Source organism: Perissodus microlepis, chromosome 20 (genome assembly GCF_051167445.1).
Source record: "Perissodus microlepis isolate ML-2025 ecotype Zambia chromosome 20, ASM5116744v1, whole genome shotgun sequence".
Taxonomy (NCBI): domain Eukaryota; kingdom Metazoa; phylum Chordata; class Actinopteri; order Cichliformes; family Cichlidae; genus Perissodus; species Perissodus microlepis.
Window position 1 is genome coordinate 27,048,513 of NC_140480.1, and position 21,404 is coordinate 27,069,916.

A 21,404-nucleotide genomic window follows, 5' to 3' on the forward strand; every position below is an offset into this window, starting at 1 on the left:
TTTTAGATTATGGTGCACAAGAAAAAACGAATGACCATCATCATTCTGATGTTTATCGGCTTTGTGACAGCGATGTAATGTCAGATTGAGATGACATGTTTAGACTTATCCAAGGGTGAACCACAGCCAAAGGTCCTGACTTAGCAAAGGGAAGCAAAATAAACCTGAGAGAAGTCACTGCCTCCCGTTGACGTCTCATTTTGAGGTGAATGAGTCATGCAGGCAGTGATGAATGGAGCAATGTGGAGTCATTATTTGTTACACACCTTTGTAAGTTTGCTCATACTTGTTTGAACTGAACTTTTAAACACTACCATAACACACAGTAACACATATAACCTGGGGCCAGTTTTACAGACAAGCTTTCACTGTTGTTTAAATGTGCCTAAATGATACAGTGTAAATTAAAGTCAGGCTAATGTATAAAGCTGAGGGGCCATCTCAAACTGCACAGCTAACTGCAGAAAGCGTTTTCTCTTCTGGAACAACACACAAGTCAAGCTCAGGATGCAACCATCAACTCGCCGTGTTTTCTGTTTTGAAGAACCCACAATATTAGAGTGAGTCCAAGGTTCCCATATGAGCAGGCACTTGACAACAGCGAGGAGGAAGAAATCATAACCAGGATCAGGGTGGAGCAGTTGTGTGGTGCAACCAGTTTGAGGTGTGAGATGAAAGAGAAGAGGAAAAAGAGGGTTGTAGAGAGGTGAAGACCAACAAACAATAGAAAACACAAACAGAGCGCGATTAAAAGTTAATGACATGCGACAATGGCTTATAAACATGAGGGGAGTGGAGAAGAAATGGTAATGCTCATGTAAAGTCCCTGAGGGAAGTCCTGATGTATGGTTCTGGATTAACCAGTTCAGCCTTAATTACAAATGTAGAGAGGGTGTCTGTCTCCTGAGCCCTCTCACTCCTGGAGGCTGCAGGGCTAAAAATTGAAGTTTGAAGCCATCTAAGTTATATCCAACTGACTTAAGAGCAAAGTTAAGATGGGACAAAGACTGCAGACCAGGCAAAAATATCTCTGTTAAACTGGCTCCAGCACATTTTGTAAAAAGAATATATTTTTATGTCTGACTTACTGTAACCACTTTCCTTTGCTCTTATGTGCAATCTGTATGTGGCTGTAAAATACTACAGTTATACTTAACACTGAATGGCCGAGTAGTTTGGAGGTGAAGTTTAATGACTTCAGCAAACGCTGGTTGTTTCAGACTTTGAAAATCAAAAGTGTAATTTGTGTGAATTTTTGGAGGTCACTTATCTTTTTTTTGTATAGTTCAAATGAAACGCTGCAAAATCTGTAGACGTTCTTAAAGTCTGTACTCACTCGTCACTGGAGTGTCATTTATTTTTCTATGCTTGGTGTAGGTCACTGTTGTTGCTGGTTTTATTTGGGGCAAAAGCAAGAGTCTGTAACACCCTTGTGTTTCTCTGACTGTATGCTGCATATATGAGTAAATTTGTTTAACTTGTTTGCCTAAATGTGTGTACAGTCTCAGCACCGACCTTTGAACAGCAGGAACTGTCTGGATATAATGTAGAGGAATCATGGAGGGATTGGAAAAGTACATGTTTTGTGTTTTTCAACTACTAGTGAGAAATACTTGATTTTTTTTATTTATTTTTTTAAGCAACTTTCGACTTAACCTTTGTAACAGTTTCAGTACGTATTGGTGCTTTGCTTGCAGTTTCCTTGCTCCACTCTTGGATTCTGGGAAACGGTGCTTATCACTTTGTTGAGAGCAGATGACAATGATAGGGTCACATGACCAAAAAAAGCAAGCCTGTGTTTTTCCTTGTAAGAGACTGATTGGACAAATCAAAAGAAGGGGGTGGGCTCAGGAGCAGCACACATGAGTTGTCAAACAGGTTTGTCCTGTGTGATTTGAAATGCACGAACACACGAAGGAGAAACCCAGGTGAGACTTAGGAACTCAAGGCAACCTGTGAAGGTGAGTTTCCTCTTGATAGAAAGAAAAGCTTTCTTTACGAACTTGTACCTTCAGAAAGGCTGGGTGTGAGCTTGGCAGGGCAAGACTAGTGTGTAAGCCATTTTGTTTACCTGGCCTTCCCGTGTGTCTGTGTTTGGCTTTCTGCTTCACTCCCTTTGTCAGAAGAGCGTGCCAGCACTTGACTCAGAAACATCAAATTAGAGGATCTAATTCTGCTCGTCTGACTAAACTCCTGAAATTCCCATTGTGTTTGTAAGCCGGCCGGTTGTTTTAATGAGATACTGTAGATAATTTGAGGATCATTTTGGGGGGAACTGGAGACGTAAAAACAGTTAAGCCTGGAGCTCTACTAAAAGTTTCATAACTATGTCAGCAGGAGTTTAGCCCGGCTTAGGCTGGAATGGCAAATATGTAGAGAATTTGACTGTTGGATGCAGACTGTTCAAGCAGCATAGTCCATATGCACCTACAGGATCTTAAGTATGCACAGAAGAAGTCTGACCTTCACTATTTATGGACTTAAAATAGTAGGCTCCTTCTTTTTTTTCCAACATTCATTACTCCACAGAAGCTTGTAGTTGGCAATAGGCTGCTATATTTAAAGATGAAGAGTCATTGTTCCCCTAGCAGCTGTTGGTGTGTGTGATCTGCTCTGTATTCCCTCCAGACAATAGCTTGTTGACAGCTGTCCTGATCCACCTCCCCATCACCCTCACACACACACACTTGTATCACTCTTTTCACAGCCTTTCTACTGACTGAAAATGAGGTTTTATTGTGTGTTTGTCTGCGGAGAGATGGATGACTGCGAGTAATTGTTCGGATCTGTCTGAGATGGCAGCCAATGAACTTGTTAGAAGCATGGGGCTTCAGGAGAGCGATTGGTTGCAGTCTTAAATAAGTGGGAGGGTTTGTGGTTGTAGAGTCTTTGTGAAGTTTTGTAGCTCCACACAAGTTTCTGCTTGTGTTTGAAGGTAAATGTTTTCTATTCACTGGTCTTTTATTTTGTTAAGCTGCTTTTCTTCTCATTTGACTGACACTGTTTTTTCACAGGAAGTCCAAATGTCAAGGAGCTAGAGTTCAGCTGACTTGCCGAGGTCGAGTCACTTCAAATATGCCATTAAGGTGATCATGAGAGAACCATACAGCCACATAAACAGAGGATAACAGTGAGGACTAAACAGATTGAATTCCAAGGTGGCTCGGGAAGTGGACAAGGTACGACTGCCTGGCCACAAAATGCCTGTGGAAACGCTTCAACACTCCGTGAGGCAACCAACAAAGACTGCTGTCACTCCTACACCCCCACGCTTGCGACCCAAGGGGCCAGTGGGGCTAGATTTCTACCAGAAGTACCAAAAAGCTGCGAGCAGACCAAAGCAGAGTGCTGTGGAAAGGCTAGAGGCAGACAAGGCTAAATATGTCAAGAGTCAGGTAGCTCTTACCAAGCAGCAGCCAGTCAGGCCTCCTGAAGTGCGTAAGCCTCTACTCAGCCCCAGCTCTGCCCTGTGGCCCACCAGAAAGACCGCAGACCCAGCAAAGACAAAGCAGGAAGGATTACAGCTGGACATGGAGCACCTGAGTAACCTCATCAGTGGAGTGAATGAAGCGCCACGGTCCGGTGCAACTGCAAAGCCAAACGACAGTAAACCTCCTTACTGTGCTGCAGCTGTACACAATTTTCCCCATCCTACTCCTGCAGGGGCACAGCAGAAAAAGGAGAAGCCGTGTCCACCTCCACGTCCTGATAGGTTAGTTGCAGCTAAAGTGAGATTAAAAGCATCTGACCCTGCCAACGTAGCGAGCACGAGCTCTCCTGGGCCTCCAGCTGCAGCGACGGTACGGAGAGTGGATGTCATGCCTCAGGCCAGCCCTGTGAGGACAGCAGGCAGACGACCTCAGTTAATTCGACAGCCCCTTCAGCCAATATCTCTACAGTCTCAGTTTCGACTCGGCCCAACTGCTTCAAACCTGCATCTCTTTCTCCCCAGAACAACACCAGGTCCTTCTCCTCTGAAACCTGTTATTGCTCAGTCAAAACCTGATACCTCTTCCACTTCTCCAGCCGAGACCCCAGTTCCTGCCACACCTACACCAAGCTACCCTGTTATACCTCCTCCTTCCCCAGCAATTACCCGTTTGTCTTCCACCAGCTCCAGGAAACGCCCTTCTCTAACCCGGTCTAAGTCGGACATGAGCGACAGGTACTCCCGAGCTGGGACAGAGCTGGAGCGCTTCTTCAACCTGTGCGGCTTGGACCCCGCAGATGTGCAGGAGCTGACTGGTTCTAGCTCTGACATTGTTTCCATGGCTCGTTTTCGCAGCGCGAGCGCTCCAGGGTCCGAGTGCGCAGCCTCCGGCAGAGAAGACGAGGATGAAGAGGATGAGGAGGAGGCTGGCAAAGCTGCAAATCGTGTTCCCTACGGTGTTTCTGTCATTGAGAGAAATGCACGAGTGATCAAGTGGCTCTATGGAATCAAGCAGGCAAAGGACAACTCGACAAAGAGCACCAATTTATAGGCTGGTCTCAAGTCATTTATAAGCTTTGTATTAAAAATAAAAATGCCAACTTTATTTTTTTTTTTTTTAAGAACTAACTTGGATAAGACATTGACTGATGGAGCTCCATTACTAACCTGTTATTACACTGAAGAGTGTTTATTAATGGGAAAGTATAGTGAGTTTGTTATATCTCTTCTTTTTCCCCATACTTAGAAAATGTGAGCCACAATCTTTGTTCTGAAGGTTTTTCTTCTGCTATTTTGACTTTTCAATGCTGTATTACTTTTGTGTGTCACAGCCAGGCTGTCTGGCATAGATGTGACATCTTCATTTAAAAAAATCACTTTGTGCCGTAAATGGCTGCCATTAAAGAGAAAATGCTGCAAGAAAGTTGTTTGGTTCTCCCTGTTATGTAGAGAATACAATGCATATACACATCTGCAGGTGATGTATGAACAATAATTTAATCATTAAAAATGGAAAAAAGTGAGATTTCAAACAATTGGTGCACAGTTGGCTTCTAACACTAGTATTGCCCTCCCTTGGCAGACAACCATTTAGCAGACCTTTGGCATGGTTGTCCACCACCTCTGAAAAACCCTCTGATGCAAAAGCCCTTCAGTCTTCAGTTTAAAGGGTTTGAATCTTCCATCTCTGATTTCAAAGCAATTCCTTGCTGCTTCTGTCAGCCTCCAAAGGTATTTTGATATGCAGAATTCACAGTTGTGTGAATAAACAAAAGGCATTAAAAACTATCTTCTACAAAAATATGTCATTACTCTGCGTGAGTGGTATTGATTTCTGTCCTGAGATTATTTCACATTTGTGTCTGTTCTGCAGCTAGCTTTGGTTTTGGCTTGAATCTTGTTTCCACCACTGAAACCTCTTTTTTCTGCCATGAATAAATCAAAAAATTTCAGGTTATTTAAAATTTTGACATCATAATTTAAGGGTGTTTTCTCAATTTCTACTTATTTTCATCCCAAGTTTAGTGAATCAAAATTGTGACATCGAAACCCCAAACTTTGACTTATGGATGGTAAAAAAAATATATGTTTCTTTCAGTTGCCAAAACAAATTTTCACAAGAAAGATCTGAAGAACTCTGACTAGTACTCGAAGAAAAAAAAATTATATTTGCTGATTTTCCACTGAATCGAGACAAATGTTAGGACTCATCTCTGTGGAGAAATCAATAACAATAACCACATTTGGTGCAGACCAATATAGACATTTGTTTCCACTATTGTAAAACATATTTTAACAAGTCAAATTTGGGGGTTGTAATCTCAAAATTTCTGATTATTATCTCAAAATGTTGGCTTACTAACTCAAACTAATGAAAAAATAAATAAAAAATGATGAGAATTAGTTTAAAATTTTGCCTTATTGTGGTAAATTTCTTTTCCAGTGATATAAACCACCTGACCTGACTAAGATTGTAAATATGGGTTTTACGTTGATACCCATATTTACAATCTTACCTGCATTTCACTGAAGCTCCACAAGAGGTCACAGCCACCCATACTACCTAACTCCAATACAGCACATCAGTACAGAAGTATTCTGCAGTTACTGACAATGTGGTGAAAGCGGTGGCCTTTTTCCAGAGTCAGACAAACTCTCACTGCAGCTGTGGAAATACAGTTCTGTCATTTTAATTTTAATATTTTTAAAACATGTTCCACAAGTTTGTTGTTTCAAACAGATCTGCAGCACTGGTAGTTCTTATGCTTTGCTGTTGAGCCACCTCATTTATTGTTAAGTCTGAGCAGCTGTACTGAATAAGAATACCCCTCTTCAAAACACAAAAGAGTTGTTGAACCAGAATCTGGTTTCAAACGGGTGGCATTCACCTGTGTGTGCAGGGACAGCGTTACATGTCCAGTGATACTCAAGTGTTAACAATGAATTGCCTTAAGAGTTTTTCAGAGCACTTCCAGACATTTAAAAGGATTTTATTCAAGCAAAACACAAACAGGAACTCGTGCAGGAAAGATCAGCAGGGGGTAAGGACCGTTTCTCTTTATTCGTAGAGTTTACATTCACATTCAAACCCTTCATTTTTAAGTTGGTTAAAAATGCTCTGTTTTTTTTTTTTTTTATAAATGATCTATAATAGTAATAGCATTACAATTTCCCCTTGAATATTATGATTTAATGTTTGCTGCAGAAGCTTGTTCTCAATTAAATATGTTAGTTTTGTCCTCTCAAACAAGCTTTCACTTGAAATCAGTGGCAGCTAGCTACTGTATTACTTTCAACACCGGTGTCAAAGTAAACTTTGTGTTTCCTACTCTATTTTTATTTTTTTCAACATCATTTTTAAGAAATTGAAGAAAAATAAAACAAACATGGATACAAGAAAACACAAAAAAATTACACAAGGTGCTTCAAAATATTCTTGTTTTCATAAAAAAAAATTAACCCTTGCATGAGTCAAAAATGTAACAAACTAGCACCCTTGTTAAATTGTGCTTTTGTTATGTTACATGGATTATATTCTAATTAATAACTGAAAATAAGTGGAGGAGAGACTGTACATGAGCCAAATGAACTATTTGAACTAACCACATTCAGGATTTTCCTCCATCCTCTCTCTGGTTTTCACAGGACTCAGGTGGTATTCCTCTGGCCTGCAAGCTGTGTTATGCTGTGGGTGGGGTCCCACATCTGATTACTTCAGTAGCTATTGGTATTTCCTTGCAAATTTTCCTTCTGGATGTTGTAAAGGTAAAAGTTCAGTACTTTCTACAATATAATGTTCTATACTGCTTCTAATTGTAAGTGGGTAAAATATCACAGATGGAGGCCTTCTATGTTTCCATGATTTTATTTGTGAGTCGGGCCTGGGATGCTGTGACTGACCCTCTGGTTGGATATCTTGTGAGCCGCAGTAACTGGACGCCCATTGGCAAACTCACTCCATGGTTGGTTGAGCCACACATTTAACACACATTTCACTTTGAATTTAGATTCCTGGTGCAGCACTGTGCTCAGCAGAGCCATCAATCTTTATCTCACAGGATGGTTATTTCCACTCCATTTGGCATCTTGTCCTATCTGCTTCTGTGGTTTGTGCCACGAGGCTCGATGTCTGAGACTGTCAGCGTGTTGTGGTTCCTCACAGCGGCTTGCCTATTCGAGTCCCTCATGACTGTAAGTTGTTGGATGTTCGCAGGCACAATTACTTTCATTTCCAGTACATTTCATAGGTAAAAGTTCAGCTTGTTGTTTGAAAATCAAGATGCTACATAAAAAGAACACCTATAGCATAGACTGTATGGTTAGTGAGGTCATGATACCACGCCTTTCCCCCCTTCTCATTTTTGATATTGCACATCCTGGATTCCTCTTCTCACATCTTAGTCCCTCCCACCAGATATGCAGGCAAAAGAGGCAAGAAAGACGAGGAGGAAGGTGTCAGGGTAACAGGAATTTGGTCAAATAAGACATCCTCACCTCAGAATTGTCTTTTGAATGATGTTTGTCACAACCTCAACATAAATAGTTTGGTTATTACTCAGGTATTGTTCTATTTTATGATGACAGGTGTAACAGTATTCATTTTTTTTGTTTTTGTTTTTATTTTTATTTAGGCCGACTCAGACAACATGGCACAGTCTGACAAGATACAATACCCTTTTTAAAATTGCACACAGATACGTTGGACGGCATAAAGTTTGAAAAGACATTTGCATAGTAACGACTAGCTAATTAAAGAGTCCTCTTTTTAGCGCTTAGCAGCTCAAGCAAGATAAACATTAGGTGGGATAACAGACAGGCAACACAGACGCTCTGATAACGAACACCAGCTAACAGAGGCTTTGAATACACAGAGGAAAGTGGAGACCCCTGGGGGAACTAGAGACAACTGAACTTACTCAAGGACAGTGACCAAGAGGAAGAAAAACTAGACACCAGGAGACAATGACTAAAAAGCAAAAGAGGAAGTGACTGTCAGTCAAATGTGAAACATCGCACACTGGTGAATTTAACAGCAAAAAAACCCCGGAGGAACAATTCAACAGAAACAAAATGCAGTTAACACGAACATCAGACAGGAACTGAGAGAAACGAATTCTACTGATGCGTGACAATAAAACCTAAACCAAGGAACGATAGGAATTAATGAATAAACAGAAATCACACCCTGAGAAATAAAGAGAACTTAAGAACAAGGAATCAGAAACCAGAGGGCCAAAAAAATAAAAGAGAATTCTGAATTTTAGCACAGAACCCTAGTTAGCTCTTTGGTCATCTTTCTGGTGACTGAAATTCATAGTACTCTGATCCTACTGTTATTTTTGCTCCAAGCCATGTCACCATGGCTACTGAGTTTCACACCAATGATGAAGTGTCATTTGGCATCACGTTTTTCTTCCTGTCAACAGTGCTACAACGTCCCCTACCTATCACTGAATATGTTTCTGGGAGGAGATCAGACAGACAGGGACTCTGCCACAGCCTACAGTAAGAATATTGACTCACTTACATTCAGAAACTTCATCAGACGCCAAACTAAATGCAAAGTGTTTTGAGTTTCTTTACTTATTTGGCCAGGAATGAGTGTGGAGATGGTGGCAATGCTGCTGGCATCAGTAATTCAGGGACAAGTTGTGGCTGTGTACAACACAGAGAAGCAGGAGGCCTGCCGGGACTGGGACCAGGACCATGAAACACCTCAAAGCACGTCTTCACCACAGACTGCTTCCTTTCAACAGACGGTATGCTACTCTCAAAGGGGGGCAAATACACTCTTCTTTATTTCCTGTTATATTTGGATTTTCATATTAAACATGGCCAAGCATATATAAAAGCACGTTCAGGCTTCAGATTGATCTAGACACCAAATGTTTTATCTACACCAGTTTTTTCTACTTTTAGCTCTGTATGATGTCACTGAGGAAGCCCCACCCATTTGCTGACCGATCTTTACAAACTAGCCAATCTGGTTATGTCATCATCACACAGCCACATCCTTTCACGATTGCCGTTATGGCGCAGCTAGCATTCTCGGTGCTACAGTATTCCTGAACAATAGGTGTTGGTATAGGAGGAGAAGAAGCTAACCTGGAAGCAAAGTTTTTTCCACAAAGTCTCATCTTTCCAAACTGTTGCGTCATCCTCTTTATTATCTGCAACTCTCTGAGCTTCTGTACTGATTATCACTGAAATACCAGTAAACACTGAAATAATCGTCCACTTGTGTCTCCAATCCAGCAGCAGCACAACGTACCAGGTTACAAAAAAAGGTGGACAACTCTCAGCTTGTGACAGCAGATGTGTCATCCATTTGATGTCAACTCTGTCATAAGGTGCCGCTTGCCAGATATAAAAAGTTTGATTTTATAAAACTGTAAAAAAAAAAAAAAAAGGGCAAAGGATTCTTTAACTGTGACATCAGTAAACTCTTTCCTGGTGAATTTACTTAGGAAAGCCTTAAAGCTATCTCAGTTGCTAGTTTTAAGGCTTAGCGAATACAATGTGATGCTAATTTTGTAAATGATTGCTTTTGATAGTGTCCCAAAGAGTCATGAAGCAGTGTGGATGTCAGAACTTTTGATTGATAAGTCGTTAACCTAAAACCCCGCAGTGTCAGTTAGATGTGTATCAGCAACAGAAGAAACTCCCAGCTTGAGGCTTCAAAAATGAGACTTAGCAAAACAGCTGATGATGTCATGGTGGCCACACCCATCCAGTATATACAGTCTAGCTCCGTAAGTGAATTATGTTTGAGCTCTGAATATTTTTTCTGTGACATGAATAAAATATATAGCTGTAAATGAGCATATTAGGTCCCCTTTAATGTAAAATAAAAATTGTTCACCCTTTCATAGGACTCACATTTCATTAGTAGAGCAGAACCTTTTTTTCTTTTTGTGCTCACATAGTTTCAGGGATATCTTGTTACCCTGTAATTTACTGCTCTTTGCTTGATGTATACACCATTGTTGTGGGGTTTCTGTGTGTCTGAGGTGAACTCACATTACTCATATTATGGAGATATATGGGCACATTGTGGGTGCTCACTTTCATTGCAAATCCTCATAACTGAATCCATTACATGTAGAGTGACATCTTGATTAGTGGTTAGAGTAAGTTTTGGAAAATTAATTAAATTAAATTTAAATGTAAGTCTTCTGTTTCATGATTCGACATGCTGTGTGTTCAGAGATGCTATTACGCATTGGTTGAAACAAGTGGTTTCTTAAATTACCGTTGCCTTCCTGTTAGGTGAAAGCAGTCTGGCCATTTTCCCTGTCCTCTGACATCAACAAGGTCATTTCACCTGGAGAACTGCTGCTAACTGAATATTTTCTCTTTTTGGATAATTCTTCATAAACCCTATAGATGATTGTGTGGAAAAATCCAAATCAGTTTCTGAAATACTCAGACAAGCCTGTCTGGCACTAATAACCATAACATATTTGAGTCACTTAAATTCATTGTTCTTCTCCATTCTGATGCTCAGTTTTAACTTCAGCATGGCGTCTTGATCGCGTCTACATTCCTTAATATACTGAGTTTCTGCCATGTAAATGCCAGCTGATTATTTGCATTAATAAGACGTTGAGCAGGTGTCCCTAACAAAAGCCAGTGAGTCTATATCTTTACGTAGTTTGCATTTTCTTTTGGATTTTATGCGAATGAGATCGACATCTACAGCCACAAGCTGATTTGTGTATTTCACGTGCTCCCTGTAGAAACACCATTGCGCTTTTTGTGTTTATTTATAATGCTATAAAACAATTATTTACAGTGGGAAAACTTCTGTTTTTAAGCCTCTAGACTTTGTAGACAGAATAACATGCTTTGTTTAAAAGTTATGATTTCATGTGTGCATTTTGCCCCCAGCAAAAGGCTTTCCTGACCTCAGCTATGGTCATGGGTGCCTTGTTTTTCCTCTGCAGCCTGATTTTGTTCCTCGGGGTGAAGGAGAAGCAGGGTGAGTCATTCAGAGACAGTCAGTGTTCAAACACAATAAATAAAAGTTTTTTTGTTCTTGTTGAACAGCTTTGCAGAGGCGATCATGTTATCATGAGGATCTGGTAACAAATATTTCAAACCTTTATTTGTCGAGTTGGACAAAAAAAATGTTTTCATTTTCTTTTGCTTTGGCACCATTTGTGAACAGAATAATAAACTAGTCAAAGCTTAAACTATACGTATAGACAAACCTTTGAACCTCTGAAGTGAACATTTTTTTGTTAAATGAAAACATAATTATGCTGAGTCACTCTTGAACCACAAAGTAATTTCGTTTGATATATGCATGGCATGGACAGGTGTAGCTGAGGACTTAATCAAAATGTAAAATTAGCCAAAGAACTCGTGATTTTACTCCACAAAAAGAGTAAAATCATGAGTCTGATATTTCACTCTTTTCTCTCATATGTTATATTCCCAGCCTCTCGCTGCTCTGAAGATAAAGTACGACCTTCCTATTTGAGCTCGCTGAAGATGCTCACGTGCCACGTTCCTTACCAAAGGCTGGTGCTGGGCTTTGTGTTTAGTGCATTTGCCTTTCAGGTACAACTTGTAATCATTTCTGCATATGGTTTCTCCTTCTTAATTCTGTTTTTATTCACTTCAAAGTCACATGTGAAACAATTTGTCCTTTTTTTTCTTACCATCTGTTTTGATCTCAGATGTCCTTGGGTAACTTTGCACTGTTTTGCAGTCATGCTGCTGGGCTGGGAGCCCAGTTCCAGCACCTACTGCTGGTTTTACTGGTAAGGTGCAGCTAACTTAACAGACTCTTTCACACCCTGCTCTGCTGCATGGTTCAGTAGCTTTCTGGCCAGTTTAGATATGATTTGAGTTCAAAATAGAAATTCAGTCAACATTTCCACAGGTTTCTGCCTCTGTAGCAGTTCCTGTGTGGCAAATAATTCTTCTGAGAATTGGGAAAAAGTCCACCGTTTTCATCGGATTGTCGGTAAGACCTCTGAAACTTGATGATAAGAGAAATGTTCCACACCTTGAATCCTCGTTTTTGTCTCTCCCAGCTCTTCATCCCAGCAGTGATTATAGTTGCCTGTGTTCCCAGTAACCTGCTGGTCTTCATGAGTATGTGCGTTCTGATGGGATTCAGTGTGGCAACCATATTCCTGCTACCCTGGTGAGTCAGCTCCCAGGCTGAACACAAAGTTTGAGGTCCTTTCCAAGGCCCCCTATCAGATCTAATCAGTGTCAGAGATGAATGCGGTGCACATGAATCATTCATAGTCTGTACTCAACCCTAGCCAGTGATGACTATTCCAGAAACGATGTGCTTTGCTGACCAGCCAGAACTCTCCATTAAAACTGACATGTGGTTTTGACATGTGATATGTCAACTTGTTGTGTGTGTGCTGCAGGTCAATGCTCCCAGACGTGGTGGATGACTTTGCTGTGAGACACCCGTCCTGTAAGGACCTAGAGCCTCTGTTTTTTTCCTGCTATGCCTTCTGCAGTAAACTGACAGGAGGGCTGTCTGCTGGACTCTCAACCATGACATTACAGTGAGTCAGACTCCAGTCCTCTCACTTCTTGTGTTTTGTTACGTGGGTACATCACTTGGTCTGTCACATTATGTGCTCTCCTCGTCTGCAGGTTTGTGGGCTATGAAGCAGGTGCTTGTAACCATGGTGACAGAGTGGCGACTGCTCTGATCGTACTGTTCTCGCCAGTTCCCATCACACTTTTGCTGATAGGGATGGTGTTTTTTCACTTCTACCCAATTAACGAGAGGCAAAGCTTGCAGCTCCGGGAACAAATCCAGTAAGAGGCTCAGACATGTCATCTTTGAAACAGCTACAATGGAGATTTTTATCATTAGAAAAAGCATCAAATTAAGAAGTGAAAACAACAGCATTAAAAGAGTTGCTCACATAGATTGCCTATAAACAGAAGCACTATGCACAAGACCAGAGATGGGCAGTAACGCGTTACTTGTAACGCGTTACTGTAATCTGATTACTTTTTTCAAGTAACGAGTAAAGTAAGGGATTACTATTGCAAAAACGGTAATTAGATTACCGTTACTTTACTGTAGGAACGCTGCGTTACTGCGTTACTAAAACCGTGATTTTTTTGCGAGAATGTCTCATGACAGTGACGTAAGCGAGTGCGACGTTTGTGAAAACAGCTATGTGCAGATCGACAATGGATAATATATCGAGTGCGGGAGAGAGTATGAGCGTGCAGCGTTTAAAGCGTGGAAGTACTGACCTTACTTTGAGTTTGATTCCATAAAAAGTGACAAAAACATTAACGTCCGTTGTGCGTGGGAAGAAAACTTCTTTTTACAGCGAAAAAAAAACCCCTAAACAAGCACCGAGTGCGCTACCACGTAATGGGAAATTCACAGAGAAGCTGCGTATCCTTCCACTGACCGCTGCGACACACCTGTACCAGGGTAAACCTCCTCTACCCTACTCCTGCTTTACAGGTGAAAATAGAGCAACAGGACCGCTGAGTCTTTGATTTTATTTATTTTCTGCTGTGTTTTACTTGCATCTATTTGAAAGACTGAGTGTAAACACAAAAAAAATATTTTATTTTATGTGCTGGAATGTGCAGAAAATAGGTTTAAATGTTAAACTAATTTCTTCAAGTCAGAGAATGTTGCATATAATTTAATTTTTGCTTGATGCATAAAGTTAAAAGATTAAAACTGATAAAACAAGTTAAAAAAAGAGACTTTTCCATTTGATTACATTTTGTATGATGGATTATACAGAAAAAGTAGAATTGGGCTGAAAGATCTATTGCTTTATTACCTATTCAGGTTGTAAATCGTGTTTTTAAAAGTAACTAAGTAACTAAGTAATTAATTACTTTTGAAAATAAGTAATCAGTAAAGTAACGGGATTACTTTTTTGGGGAAGTAATCAGTAATTAGTTACTGATTACTTTTTTCAAGTAACTTGACCAACACTGCACAAGACACACAGAGAGGAGTAAAACTGAAATCATGGGAGAACCCTACAACAGCAAAGATGGTGGTAGAAATATAACTTTCAGAGGACAAAAATCTTTCTAAAATGTAATTGTTGGGCAAAATCACGTTTGACTAGTGATTTGACATTTGATATGTCATATGATACATTTGTCAGGATTAGCTGTGTAGTAGGCAGATTGCAGACCCAGATGCACGGGGTACACAGGGGTCGATCCTAAAGTGAGCCTTTAATGTCGGCTATTCTAAATAACAAAGAACCAACCAGGGAATACGATCAAGATATACAGAAACCACGAGGAACACAGAGCAGGATAACACACAGCACTGAAGGTCAATGTAACGAGGGACAAAGAAGACAGACAGAGGGTGAGGAGGAGAGGAAACAGCTGGAAGACACAGCTGAACTAAATCAAAATAACAAGACATGAGAGAATTAAACGAAAACACGACACCGAAGTCAAATGACTATGAAATCATAGCACAAAGTAACTAAACAGAGACAAACTTGACACAATGAGACACAAATGGGCAACTACACAAATAACCGAGGACTAAACAGAATAAACCCTAAAAGGGATATTGATAGCAAAACTCGGCTGAAACAAGGAACTAAGGCTCAAGAATTTGGACAATAACAAACTAAGAACCAAATAGAACATTAAAATAATACGCAAACATTCAAAGTTCACAAACTGAAACCTCTGGGTTCAAAACCCAAGACCATGACATTGTTTATGTCGTGATGACCATTAAAATTAAAGTTTATTTAATTAAATTAATTTTAATGCTTCTAAATAACATCCCAAGTAAATGACTGGAGGTGTTTCAAATTGTTTGCAATACTGGAATTTGTTATACAAGATGGACCAAACCACTAAGATATCAACTGCTGGTTTGTGAAGTCCACCACTGTTTAGTTTTTGGGTTTTTTTGGTGTTTTTTAAACCAGATGTGAAGAGTGACTGTTTAAGAAACAAGCAACACCACACTGTACAACTGCGTATGCTTAAGGCACTTCTTCATTGGCTTTTATATACAGTTCACAGTTGCTCATTTTGATGAACCTTTGAAGCTTTAGTTTCAGCTCATTGTATCACAACATCTTAACTGATTTCATGGCAGAAATTTCAGGAAAAAAAGACACTTCGCACATCTATTTTGTAAGACAGATGCGTAGGAGAAGGACAAACAGATTCAGCATTGCAAACAGACTCCCACACAGTTTAACTTGGAAAGATCCCTTTTTTCTTCATCAGGCAATATTTTTTCTGACGTATATTTGACAAGTAGAACAATCAACTTAGATACCCAACATAGCTGATAAAATCATAAATGTTTAGCCAGATACACGATCAACCTCATTACATATATACATATTTAGATGTAAATAATTTTCAGCCACTTCATGTACAACATAATGAACAAATACATTTTAAAAAAGTAAAAGTAAAAAACGAAATCCCAGCAAAAAGTTAGAAATGTGAAATAAATTAGCTGCAAAAGAGATATCAAAAAGAAAAGAGAGAAAAATAGACTTTTAGCCATTAAGGTTGAGGTAAAACCTTAAATACTGAGTTCATAGTTGTCTGTTATAGCATGTTCACAGCAAGTTCACACTCACAGATTTAAGATCAAGTCAAGTCTTGGTGTTAATAAGTCATAAGTTAAGTTATTTTCCCAAGAGTTTGTGGAGAAGATTTTTAACAGGCTACTCTCTGAGCACGAGATGGTACAGAGGGAGTTGCTGTGCTCAGAATAGCACAAAGACCAGAAACAGGGAAACTGATATGCTAAGCTGCAAAAAAAAAAAAAAGTTTGGGATTTATGAAAAACACAAAAAGATAAAATCTCAAAGGATAATTGTAATTTTAAAAAGTATAACGCAATAAACTGACTTTGTTGAGTGAAATCACTAAAGAGAGTTCGTTTTAATATAAAGCATTGAGACTCTGCCCATATGGATTGGCCAGAAGGATAGGCAAATTCAATATTTAATTCAAGGGATTGTTGAACATGATGGACTGGAGTTGGAGTGTTAATGGCAGCCATCATTTCTCTATATGTTGCTTAGAGAACTGGAAATAGCTGGAGTGAATTATTGAAATGTATGCAAGTACAATATGGTATTTGTACAACTCTAACAAGCTCAAAAGACTATGCTTGGTATGACCACCTTTGTCAAGATGGCCTGAACCTTTTCTTATTATTTCTTTAAGTAGTCTTTGGTAATAGTAAAGCTAAAGATTTTTGCACAATAAATGTCAAATTTATAAACATACAACTGACCCCCAAATGATCTTTTTAACAGCGTCATCATGTTTGCTATTATTATATGGATGAAGAGTTCAGTAAACTATCAAGACAGATTGTAAAATTTCAGTTATTCACTTCAGCAGCTCAAACCCATATGTCAGCATCTACAATATCAAAGAATGTGTAAGCAAATTTATAAACTCTTTGAATGTAAATAGCATTGTCACAGACTTGGATCAATATGGATTTTGAACATAAAAGAATAAGAGTGAAGGAGGTCTGGTTTTGTTTGTGGATTAAAGCTTAAAACTTGAACTACAAAATAATGAAAAAAAGGTGGCCAATGACATACTAGAATGAATAACAATAGAAATCTGCCATGTGAGTTGAGTTGTGTTAACAAACAGTTGATTGGCTGGGGAATAGGATTACATTTAGAAAGATGTGAAATGAGATTTTAGTTAAATTGTTGGAGATTATGTGATTACATTGTAAGAACACATTTTGTTCACCCATCTGCAGTATAAGGTGTGTTATTATTATCTTTATTTATCAGATTTGTTTAAATGTTTTTTGTAACGCCAGGGATTACATCGCTCATTAACATGTCAGGCAACTTGTGTTCATTAACTGGTTCCAAAGTAGCCACGGAACACAAAGTAATCTGACCCAAGCGTGCCCAACAGCACATCTAAAGTGTATGGGCATCTTGCTGGAGTCATTATTCCATATTTACTTCCAGCTATTTTTCCATGAGTATGCCCAGATGTCATTGTTCCAAAAGAGAGCAAAAAAAAAAAAAAAAGTTTTCCATAAACCTTCAACATAGTGAACAAAATTAAATCAAAGGAGATCATTCTGCGCAGCAGAATAGAATCATTTGCTACATGCTTTAACCGATAGCCTTACAATAGTCCTTGCAGGACTTAAACATACCACTTTTAAAATGAAATATGGATAGGAATGATAATACACTTATTATTTATTTTGTATTTTTTATTCTTTATCCAGTTCAGAAGTTACATCATCATCTTCAGAGCGAAGAGAAAACACAGAGCTGCCAACAATCCTGCAGCAGGCCCACGCTGGAGTCACATCAACATCACATTATGACTCAAACACATTAAAATTTGAGAACTTACCACACTGTTACAGTCAGGATAAAAAAAATTCAGTCAAGTCTGTTTATTCAAATGTTTCCAACAGATTTTTTGGAAATGGCAGCAGGCATAAAGCAGATCGGTTAATTGTAAGTCCTCGATGTCATGAACAAAGCCCTCACCAGTGCTCAGGGTGGGCCAAACTGGGCATAAATGTTCCTGAGAATCATTGCGAGTCTGCCTCTAACAGGTCGCATGTGAGAGCCAAGGTGTCATGGGTTTGAGGAGTACATCCCACAGCAACTGTTTTAGCCTGTTTTTAAACATGATACAACCTTCATGTCTGTACTTTGTAATTTGATGCTTCAGCAGGGAGTTGGTTCACTTAGCTTAGCATATCATTGGATAGGCATAATCTAGAAAATGCATAGCTAAGAAACTAATAGAGTTACAGAAGGCCCAGCCAAGAAATCTTTGCAGAACACAAGCTTAGTCCCTGTAAACTCTTTGCACAGACTAAGTGGAAAAATTGTTTTAACAGGTCATGTCTTTATGTTAGGGTATCAATCTGACCTGTTTTAGCATTATATTTAGCATAGACAAATAACATTAGGTTAGATTAGATTAGATAAAGCTTTATTAATCCCTCAGTTCGGTTCCTCCTGGAAATTCTGTTTCCAGTAGCACAGCACCGACAGAAGCTGCAAAACAATGTAAGCAGAAATAGAAATATACCATATATACACATATACACATATATAAATACAGAGTATATAATAGCGATAAATAGGATAAATAGGATAAATAGGAATAGGAATACCAGGGAATTGCACATTTCAACTATTGTGAGACAATAGTTAGTCTCAGTTAGGCAGCAGATGTTCTTAAGCAGCAGTGTGTCACACAAATCAGGTTATGGCATTAGTGTTATGGTGCCATCACTCCTAACTAAACTATTTGCTGGTGTGTATGGGTCTATTTTAACCTAAACCACATTTTTTTCTTCCAGCTCAAACCAAGTAGACTTTCTAGAGCAAAGTATGGTCACCTGGAATTTAAGCCTGCAAATCATGCAGCTGCCATCAATTCAGCCTCTAAAGATGGATTTTAAAACAAGGGAAATTTCTCAGTAGACTCTACTGCTGCTTCAAGACATAAAGCCATCAATGTCAAAAGACACACTGTGCATAATAAGGACAGAGCAGCATTATACGATTCAGTGGGATGAGAAGGTTTTCGCCTGTATCAAAGGCTAAGGTCACACAAAGTAACCAAACAAGCCAGATGATGTAATCCTCTCCGCTCTTTTAATGCTGCCAAGTACTTCCACCTTTGAATGATCTATTTAACACTGCATTAGAGACGGTGCTGGTTTAACTCAGTGGTGTGATTAGAGCTAAAAATGATTACACATAACTTACGTAAAGGAAAAGTACAGGCAAAGGTCATATATAGGTTTCTTTAATTTTTTACTTTGTGCCACCTCATTTCATCTCCCCTCTGTCCTCCTGCCTGTGACCTAAAAGTCATTCTCAGTGAAGCATCGTGAAAGATTTCTCATCTCCAAAAATAAATATTCAGTAGAGAGTACGAGAATAGAAAAGGGTCAGCGGACGTGCAAGGATGCACAGGTATAACCTTAGAGGAAGTTCTTTCAGCAACTGTGATGTGATGTATATAAGAAGCATGACACTCGGTTAATTGAATTCAAAGTATATATAGTGTTAAGCTGTAATGTATGTGAAATATTCTGCAGGACACTGCTGTGATGAGCAGAGAGAAGGTGAGAGTTAGAGCTTTTTTATGTCTTATACACAGTTTTCAACACTTTATGAAGCGCAATAAAAAAAACAGTGCAGTAATAGACAACAGTTCACAATTAAAAACTAAATAAAAAAATTTCTACAGGTCATAATATAAATCTGTAAAGTTGTGATAGTGTCTGTTCTTTAAGTTGGACCAAGGTCAGCAGATTTCCTGTTCCTGAATTTCATATAAATACATTATGTCCATAATCACTTATTTGTGCCATCATTTATTAAATTTGATGAGTGTTTGCAGTCAAGCCAGAGTGTTCTATGCAAACTGTGGCCGACCACAGCAATCTGCTAGTGATCAAAGCAGTTGCGAGGAGGTTTTTCCCTTGAAACATGACTTTCAGATACTGTTCATCTGTTGTGGATAGTTTCTTAGACCTGACACTTCTTTATTTATCCTCCACTTTGAGGACACTGTACATGATGTCCAGATATGCCAAGTTTTTGACTAATAACTCTTTGGGAATCACTTTAGTGGTGCAAAAAAAATATTTTATACTTCTCAAACTGTGTTATCGTTGGCATTTTTCATACATTTAACTGAGGAAATAACTAGTAATTATGTGTTTTTGCAACAGATTGCTAGTAACAAAGTCCCTAAATATACAATTTAATGTTGCCTGTTATGGTAGACAAAAGACTGCTTCATCCCTTGACTTAGGTGTATTTTTATGCTTATATGATTCATAGGTCAGTGTTAATAGGCTTAACAAAACAAAACAAAACAAAACAAACAAACAAAAAATGCTCAGGACTGAATTGAAAATGAGTGACATGGCAGCCTGGAGAGCCTGGAGAGCCTGGAGAACCAGTTCTCTTGCTTCCACATAGTAAAAAAAACAAACAAACAATACTGCAAATCCTCAGCCATCACAGATAAAAGTCACATCAGTTCAATCCTCATCTGAAATAACAGGATGTTACGGTGCTAATGTCAGTAGGTTCATGTGTTGAACATGTACCAGTGTTGTGTTCACTTTGTTGCGAAACATGGTGCATACGTGCAGGCATTCTGTAGCTCATCCCATCACGATAAAGAAACAACAAAGAAGTCAGGTGGGGTGCGGAACATGGGAAATGAAACAGTCATTCAAGTTTTTAACAATGTTCCAGATTACAAACAGTGTCATGCAGGCGGTAAACACCTATCCCAACCACAGATTTACAGTTTCAATGCTGAACCTAGTTGTTTTTGACTTTGCTGCTCTGTGTATGATAATAGTTTCCAAATTTGTAGGAACACAATAGATATAAAAATAGATGTGAAATAGATGTAAAAGCTGAAAAAAGGTTCAGAGTTGCAATAAGTGACAGCAGTTACTTAGATGGGTGGATATTAACAAGAGTTTTTGATACCAGTGCCAGTATCAGTTCCCCCCTGTGCCTTTATCATTTCCCTTATTGTAGAAAACGTAGAGGTATGCAAGTTTCAACTGCAATATGTCTGATTAATTTCATCTGAGTTTTGATTAGCTGTTATATAATACAATGCACGAAGGGGCCTGAAATGCAAAAAATCCACTCTTAAAAGTGATTTGACTTTTTCACTGTGTCATTTCTTGCAATGCAAGAAATGCCCACTCGCTCATCAGGAGGCCGCCCATGCCTCCAAGATCTGATCTCTGCACAAGCCTATACATTTATACCTAAAAGTGTTCAAGTAACATGACTCCTCCAAGATAACCTAATACTACTTTAGATTGATTTTTTAATAATCCAAATCCCGCATGGTCATCGTCATCTCAAATGAGACCTTTCCTAATTGGGATATCTCCCGATGGGGTAAGTCCTTAAAACTTAGATCATGCAGAACCCCCCCCCCC

At 39.1% G+C, this 21,404-nt stretch overlaps 2 protein-coding genes across 2 annotated transcripts; both read left to right on the top strand.

Moving 5' to 3' along the window:
* The first annotated feature begins 3,200 nt into the window (after window positions 1–3,200).
* On the top strand, window positions 3,201–5,233 carry fam110a (family with sequence similarity 110 member A). The gene has a single exon (XM_084916217.1). It carries the CDS (start codon window positions 3,201–3,203, stop codon window positions 4,479–4,481), a length of 1,281 nt encoding a protein of 426 aa, XP_084772343.1. The 3' UTR covers window positions 4,482–5,233.
* Window positions 5,234–6,369: 1,136 nt separating this feature from the next.
* mfsd2al2 (major facilitator superfamily domain containing 2a-like 2) lies at window positions 6,370–21,404 on the top strand. Its single transcript, XM_084917725.1, has 13 exons — window positions 6,370–6,471; window positions 7,043–7,195; window positions 7,268–7,392; window positions 7,489–7,621; window positions 8,857–8,935; window positions 9,026–9,189; window positions 11,321–11,411; window positions 11,874–11,995; window positions 12,115–12,198; window positions 12,321–12,404; window positions 12,475–12,587; window positions 12,826–12,969; window positions 13,061–21,404. The coding sequence occupies exons 1-13, from the start codon at window positions 6,370–6,372 to the stop codon at window positions 13,230–13,232; spliced, it is 1,566 nt and encodes a 521-aa protein (XP_084773851.1). The 3' UTR covers window positions 13,233–21,404.

Bases quoted from the DNA above. Each gene is read 5' to 3' on its own strand.
- fam110a (XM_084916217.1), top strand. From the start codon at position 3,201: ATGCCTGTGGAAACGCTTCAACACTCCGTGAGGCAACCAACAAAGACT.
- mfsd2al2 (XM_084917725.1), top strand. From the start codon at position 6,370: ATGAATTGCCTTAAGAGTTTTTCAGAGCACTTCCAGACATTTAAAAGG. The intron at 8,936-9,025 runs GTAAGAATATTG...TTATTTGGCCAG, and splicing joins GGACTCTGCCACAGCCTACA to GAATGAGTGTGGAGATGGTG. The intron at 11,412-11,873 runs GTGAGTCATTCA...TTATATTCCCAG, and splicing joins CGGGGTGAAGGAGAAGCAGG to CCTCTCGCTGCTCTGAAGAT.